A 7,746-nucleotide genomic window follows, 5' to 3' on the forward strand; every position below is an offset into this window, starting at 1 on the left:
TTAAAGGCATGCCTTTTCATACCATTGCCATGTTTTTAACATTAAACATTCAACATAAACAGAAATCTATACTGGATACTATTATTGAACACTGAGCCAAGTAAAAGACAACAAACCAACAAGGTTTTGTTAGGGTAGAATTGTGTTACCTTGTATGCTGGGTGTGAGAACTCTCTAGGCTGTATGAAATATTACTGGTACGAGGCAGGAAAAATGCACTGGAAAAACAAGCAGCCGTTTCCACCTGCAATAATAATTTAAACAGCTGACTCCAAACATTCTACCCAGCACAGCAAGTCTTTTACACAGATCAGTTGTTAATATGGCCAAGTGGAGTGGGGAAGACAGAATCTTTTCCCCACTGGTAAGAATGGGTCACTGGGAATGGAACTGAGGTCTGTGTTCTCGAGGCCTCAGGAACTCTGTCAGATCTTCAGTCCCCATTTCTCTTTTTGCACTTGGCCCATTTAAATATCAGGTAAGTGCTGAATTGATACTTGGACCCATAGATAAAAACCTGGACATAGTTTGTTATATGTAAATGTATTCTATATTCTCAAAGTGTTTCTCAACTAAGTCCTAGAGACACACCAGATGGACTGCATTTTTGCTCACACCTAGCTCCCAAAACACCTGCAACAAGTCCTGAAACACTGAACACTGAATATCTTATATAGGTGTAACAAGAGTTAGGACAAAAATATGGATGGTATATTTGCCCTTGGGAACAATGTTTTTAAAAGTAAAATGAAATTTATGTTTTTATTACCTCTTTACACTCAATAAAAGTTTTGTATTGTGTTCATAGTTTGTCAGAGTTCTATTGTTCTGTAAATCTTCAGCATGAAATTGTATGGGTTTGTCTGGATTAGGTCATCACTCCAAAATCAGCACAAGGCCAGTAATTATGCGCAATGATTTCAAACAGAAAGCAATTGTATAATTTCCACCATAGCTTTATCTTTATGAACCATCAGAAAGGACTATCTGGCTTGTGCTGTTATTAGTTTGGCAATGCTGTCTACTTGAACCATTCAGTATGTGATTTTACAAACCTTTTTGCCTGTATTAGATCTCTCAGTGACTGGTATGGAATAAACCTAATGATTCAACTGGCATAAGATGATGGCAGTCTACCCCCCGCCTGGCACCTGATGGTGCGCCACAATCCCACTCATCCCAGGGGCTTGAGATGCAAATTGCCCTGGAAGAGAACAGCATGAGAAGGGCCAAGCTGGTTCAGAAACTCAGAGAGGCTTCTGGAAGTCTGGATACACAGACAGAGGTTCTGAAGGCCAAGGAAGCCCAGCTTCAACACAGCCAGTGCACTGCTCAGCTGTTGGAGCTTAAAAACAAGGTGAGAGCTAGTAAGACTGCAAGTCTCAGTGATTCTCTCGGAAGTCCACTGTTGCCCTTGATAGGTTTAACATCTTATTAATCTTATATACAGTATAATGGTAAGTTGCATTGTACTTTCCCCCCTTGATTCAATAACATTTATTGGTCAGATTTTACATTTTGGTGGGTGGACCTGATCATTTGTGCCCAGTGCAATATGTTGGTGCTTTTAACTATTTGATTTAAGATGCTTATTGGTGCATGGTTTCTCCCCCACAGCAGCACACCAAGGCATTGTGTGAGCTATCCTCCACCACAGTATGTTCATATGGTTCATATGTGATTGAGATGCACACACACATACATATATATGTATGTGTGTGTGTGTGTATGTGTGTGTGTGTGTGTGTGTGTGTGTGTGTGTGTATATATATATATATATATATATATATATATATATATATATATATGTGTGTGTGTGTGTGTGTGTGTGTGTGTGTGTGTGTGTGTGTGTGTGTATGTATGTATGTATGTATGTGTGCATGTAAATTAACCCACAGGAATAGTTTGCCCCACCCAAAGACAAGAAGTGATGTCACCTAATTTCCTGTTTTTCCACATATAAGCTTTTGAGGTTGGCTGATATGAGAATTTGTGATTGCTGGATTTTTGTAAATAATAAATTTTCCTTTTTGAATATTTTGGTTGGTCTTTGATTTGATATTGCTTTTACCATACCTGAGCAGATCTTGCAACCACTCCATAAAAAATACAGTTTTATATATATATATATATATATATATATATATATATATATATATATATATATACACTTTTTAAAATTAATTAATTAATTAATTTTCTTCTGAACAGCCTATCAGCAAATTTGAAACCAGATGTGTTATATCATGTGCAACTTCAGAGGTCTTATGGGATTAAAAATATTTAAATGTCTTTTGATATCATGTTACATCTATTTTTGAGAGAGAGTTCAAAGAGCTGTGAGTGGGCGGCCTGTGTAAGTATAAGCAGCGTTCACTGTGTTTCTTAATTTGAATTTGATCATCACAGGGTCAGGACCACGCTGGGAGGGAGATAAAGAAGCTAAAGGAAGTTCTCAGGGAGGCTGAGGAGAGAGCAGGGACCATAGAAACTGAAGAGTGCTTGACTTTGCAGCAACTCTGTTATCCTAAAAAGGTCGGTCCATTTCTGATATATAAAGAGTCCCATTCCAAGCACATTGTTTGAAGTATACTTTGTAATCAAACTAAATAAATGTATTCACAGAGTACTAAATGTTCTCCATAGTAAGAATTTGCAAATGGCTGTTTACTATCTTGTCTACATGCTGTGTTCCAGAAGAAGGCTTTGAGCCAGGTAGAGGAGCTGCAGCATAGCCTCCACACATGCATGCAGGCCCAGAGTGATCTGCAGAATTATCTTAGTGACAGCTGCAACCGTATGGGCCAGCTAGAACCAGTGAGTGGTTGGCACACATGCATTACATACACATCTTTCTCAATGGTGCTGTTTCACACACTTTTTTTTCTGCTGCTTGCCAAACCCTTCTCACAGTAAAAAGAGCTGCTCTCTGCTCAGTCCTCATGACTTAAAGACAGTCTAAAAGATACAAAGACAAGGCTGTCTGCAGCCTTAATGCTTAAAAAATGCAATATGCTTGGATTAATGTAAACATTAGTTACAATACAAATAACTTAATAACTGTCCTTTAGATGATCCATGTTGCGTCTACTAATCAAACAGTCAAAATAAAAGGTTATTTCACATGGCTATTGTTCATGCAGGAGAAGGCTGACCTGTATTGGAGAACTCAGGCCAAGAGCCATCCAGCAGACAACAACAGAAAACATTACTAATGAGGGAAGAGCTGCGTACAGTTGAGGAGGTCAGCCTTTTCATACATAATATGAAATCCTGCTCTTAAAGTGCCAGAGGCTGCTGTTCCTTTCAACGGTAATTCTCTTTATATGTAATAATTCAGTACATTTTGGCAGTAAACTAGTACATAATAAATTCTGGGAGTTCAGGGAGTTCAGAAAACAGTCCGTCAGTGTTTTCTAAAATATTAAAGGAAACAATTCATTCTCATCCTCAGTGTAGATGCAAAAACCAACAGTGAAATAAATCACACTTAAAAGTTCTATTTGTATATACAATGTTTGTATGCAATGCAATAGATTTTCTTTGAATCTTTAGTCCCGAGAGAGTCAGTAATGAGGTTATATATAAGTTTTAGCAGTCTCTCAGATTATGTTAATTACAGCCATGACCTCTTACACTCAGTAAGTTTCATTCCGGAAGATACATTCTACACCATGTAACTGTTTTATCTATCTTACTACACTTATTTATGTGTGTGTGTGTGTGTGCAAGAGAGTGGGAAATAATGTCAACAATGTCTTTTCTCTAAATATTTGTTCTCAGGTAAATAAGAACCTGTCATCAGACCTCACCACAATCACAGATAGGCTCCGGCATGTACTGAAGCAGCTACATGAGCTGGAAGCGGAGAGCCTGATCCAGAACAGTCAGATCACTTTGTTGGAAAATGAGCAGTTGCAGCTGATTGGAGAGAAGGAGAATCTGATGGATGTGTTTGATCATGGAAACCAGGCAGAGCTCAGAGAACTGAGGGAGACATGCTGTAAACTAAGGTGAGCTTAACCAAGACCTTAATAATTAACACTTCAGCTATACAAAATGGGCAAGATGCAGTTGACTTGCTGACACTAAGAAAGGAATGAATACATTTAGCTGATGCTTTTATCCAAAGCGACTTACAATTATGACTGAGTACAACTTGAGCAATTGAGGGTTAAGGGAGTAACGGTAACTCCCCCAGTTTGTATGAGGTTAAACACAGAAAGTTAGCTTTTATTTCTGACTGGACATTAATTTTAAATCAAACTATCACATTTAGAACCTTGGAAATTCAATATGCCCATAGAATTTAGCGCTACATCAGGTAGATACATCTGTCCACTTAAAAATTGAAGCACTGCCATTAAAAACAGTAAATGAACCATTTCCACTGCCAGCCTTAAATAATCAGGCTATCATCATTCACAGATGAGGTAACATGGGTTAGATCATGAATAGATCTCTACCCTTTTTTCCCCACTTTCCTCTTCCCATCAGTCTGGTTCAGACTAATCTTCATTTCATTGTTGCACCAGTTTTTTAAATGTACTTTTAGTCAAATGTAACCTGGCATTTCTGTTCTTGAGACCTACCAGTGGTTTGCATCTTGTGGTAAACTCTCTGAAGTCATGCTGGCATATTCATCTCCATATGGTAGTGTGGAGTCGATGTCATTTTAGAAAATTCCAGTCATCTCATAGACTGGATTAATTGCTCAACAGTTGATACATATGTGCCTACATCATTGTCTATGTTTTTAAGTGAAAAATGTTGAATTACAACAGGAGACTAAACTAAATAAATGCAAACACAAAAAAACAACTAAAAAAAGAGTCCATTAACCTTTAAATGTAAACTAATTTACAGTCTGCTGGGAGATGCACAGCTTCCTCAGAGTCCTAGCTGTGCCCCGCTCATCTCTCTCTCTCTGGCCAGTGACAGACAATAATAATATCTAATATTATGGAAATATATCTAACTGAATTTTGTGGGGGTTTTTCAGCCTCATAATGTCCTGTCTTACTGGTACTGACACTTCCTTGATCCTCATGTTCAGAAATAACAATTATTTCTCTGTCAGCATTAGACCTTTTTTTAACATTACACACAGACCATTTGCCTGGTCTGTGTGTAATGTTAGTAGACTCTGTGTACTCTTTGAGTGTTTTATTTTAAATCCAGTGTAGTCAAGTCTAACCTAAAATATGTTTGTGTCACTGTCCATTTTCTTATGTACTACACTGTACAACCATTTGCAAGTTCATCATGAGAAGTTCCTTCACTGAACAAATCCATGTCTCCTTCTCTACGCCTTGTCTGTGCCTCTTTCTGATGTAGCTGAAGAGTCTGTTTAAGTAGAGAAGGCAGCTGGGAGACAGGGTATCTCCAGTGATCCAGTGATCCAGAGAAGAACTGGCTCAATGCTGGACCAGAGCCCAAAGACTAAACATGTCATGGTCAGCATTTCTACAGTATTTATGTCAGTTAACTCAATCAACATTAACTCAGTTATGTTATTAAAATGAGATCACACCAGAGCAAATGTTATTAACTGAGGACACATAATTGTGACTGCATGTCAATATTGTATTATCTGTTTTGAAAGTGAGACAATGATCCACAATAATGGAATATAAATAGCATACTAATCATTGCACTAAAATCTTTTCAAATTATAATTCTATGGACCCACTGAGCAGTAACAGGATGCCACAGAGAGTGTACTGCAGCCAGGCCTGAGGTGGTGGGTTTCAGACATTTAATGCTGTACTGTCTTACATAAGTGACTATAGTGTGTGTTCGGGAGAGCCAGGGCTCCTGGTCAAACCCAAAACACAGCCGAATTCCTTCCACCATCCTGAGAGGAGCATCTGGGGCAGCCAAAAGGCAAATTTCACCACTTTGTAACCATATGTAGTTATTTAGTACATGTAAGGGAGACAACCTCAGGAAATTAAAAACAACATCTCTGCTATATCAGAGTTGGATGCCAAACTCTGAGATCTGACCATGTACAGTGGCATCCGGGAAGTATTCACAGTGCTTCACTTTTTCTACATTTTGTTATGTTACAGCCTTATTCCAAAATGGATTAAATTCATTTTTCCCCTCAAAATTCTACACACACAATACCCCATAATGACAGTTTTTCTCTTTTTTTTGGGGGGGGGGGGTTATTTTTAATACATTTGCAAAAATTCTAAAATCACATGTATAAGTATTCACAGCCTTTGCTCAATACTTCGTTGAAGCACCTTTGGCAGCAATTGCAGCCTCGTCTTTTTGAGCTACAAGCTTGGCACACCTATTTTTGGACAGTTTCTCACATTCTTCTTTGCAGAACCTCTCAAGCGCCATCAGGTTAGATGGGGAGTGTCAGGGCACAGCCATTTTCAGATCCATCCAGAGATATTCAATCTGGTTCAAGTCTGGGCTCTGGCTGGGCCACTCAGGAACATTCACAGATTTGTCCCGAAGCCACTCCTTTGTTATCTTAGCTGTGTGCTTAGGGTCGTTGTCCTGTTGGAAGATGAACCTTCGCCCCAGTCTGAGGTCCAGGGCGCTTTGGAGCAGGTTTTCAAGGATGTACATTGCTGAATTCATCTTTCCCTCAAACATGACTAGTCTCCCAGTTCCTGCTGCTGAAGAACATGATGCTGCCACCACCACCATGCTTCACTGTAGGGATGGTATTGGCCAGGTGATGAGCAGTGTCTGGTTTCCTCCAGACATAACACTTGGCATTCAGGCCAAAGAGTTCAATCTTTGTTTCATCAGACCAGTGAATTTAGTTTCTCATGGTCTGAGAGTCCTTCAGGTGCTTTTTGGCAAACTCCAAGCAGGCTGTCTTGTGCCTTTTACTGAGGAGTGGCTTCTGTCTGGCCACTCTACCATACAGGCCTGATTGGTGGAGTGCTGCAGAAATGGTTGTCCTTCTGGAAGGTTCTCCTCTCTCCACAGAGCAATGATGAAGCTCTGTCAGAGTGTCCCTTGGGTTCTTGGTCACATCCCTGACTAAGGTCCTTCTACCCCGATCACTCAGATTAGCCGGGCGGCCAGCTCTAGGAAGAGTCCTGGTGGTTCCAAACTTCTTCCATTTACAGATGATGGAGACCACTATGCTCATTGCGACCTTCAATGCTGCAGAAATTTTTCTGTACCCTTCCCCCAATCTGTGCCTCAATAAAATCCTGTCTCAGAGGTCTACAGACAATTCCTTGGACTTCATGGCTTGGTTGTGCTCTGACATGTACTGTCAACTATGGGACCTTATACAGACAGGTGTGTGCCGTTCCAAATCATGTCCAATCAACTGGATTTACTACAGGTGGACGCCAATCAATTTGTCGAAACAACTGAAGGATGATCAGTGGAAACAGGATGCACCTGAGCTCAATTTTGAGTGTCATGGCAAAGGCTGTGAATACTTATGTACATGTGATTTTTTGGGTTTTTTATTTTTAATAAAATTGCAAAAGTTCCAACCAAACTTTTTTCACTTTGTCATTATGGGGTATTGTGTGTAGAATTTTGAGGGAAAAATGAATTTAATCCATTTTGGAATAAGGCTGTAACATAAAATGTGGAAAAAGTGAAGCGCTGCGAATACTTTCTGGATGCACTGTAGCCCAGGGCTCAGGTTATAGTGCAGCCAGCACCAAGGGTCCAGGGTATAGAGGATGCAAGATAGCTTGAACCGCTGTACCACATTGTCAAGCTGAGCAGGGAGATTAAGAGGGTCTGCTA

General features: G+C 39.7%; 1 protein-coding gene across 2 annotated transcripts; it reads left to right on the forward strand.

The window, feature by feature from the left end:
- Positions 1–2,423: 2,423 nt before the first annotated feature.
- On the forward strand, positions 2,424–5,613 carry LOC113582553. 2 transcript variants are annotated; one of them, XR_003411169.2, is made up of 5 exons: positions 2,424–2,535; positions 2,698–2,817; positions 3,144–3,312; positions 3,784–4,013; positions 5,338–5,613. XR_003411169.2 is itself a non-coding variant. In XM_035523757.1 (5 exons), exons 3-5 carry the CDS (start codon positions 3,215–3,217, stop codon positions 5,339–5,341), a joined length of 264 nt encoding a protein of 87 aa, XP_035379650.1. In that variant the 5' UTR covers positions 2,424–2,535; positions 2,698–2,817; positions 3,144–3,214; the 3' UTR covers positions 5,342–5,613. The 2 variants fall into 2 exon arrangements, 1 of the variants encoding a protein (XP_035379650.1); XM_035523757.1 differs by having other exon boundaries at positions 3,144–3,244.
- Positions 5,614–7,746: the final 2,133 nt, after the last annotated feature.

Source organism: Electrophorus electricus, chromosome 2 (genome assembly GCF_013358815.1).
Source record: "Electrophorus electricus isolate fEleEle1 chromosome 2, fEleEle1.pri, whole genome shotgun sequence".
Taxonomy (NCBI): domain Eukaryota; kingdom Metazoa; phylum Chordata; class Actinopteri; order Gymnotiformes; family Gymnotidae; genus Electrophorus; species Electrophorus electricus.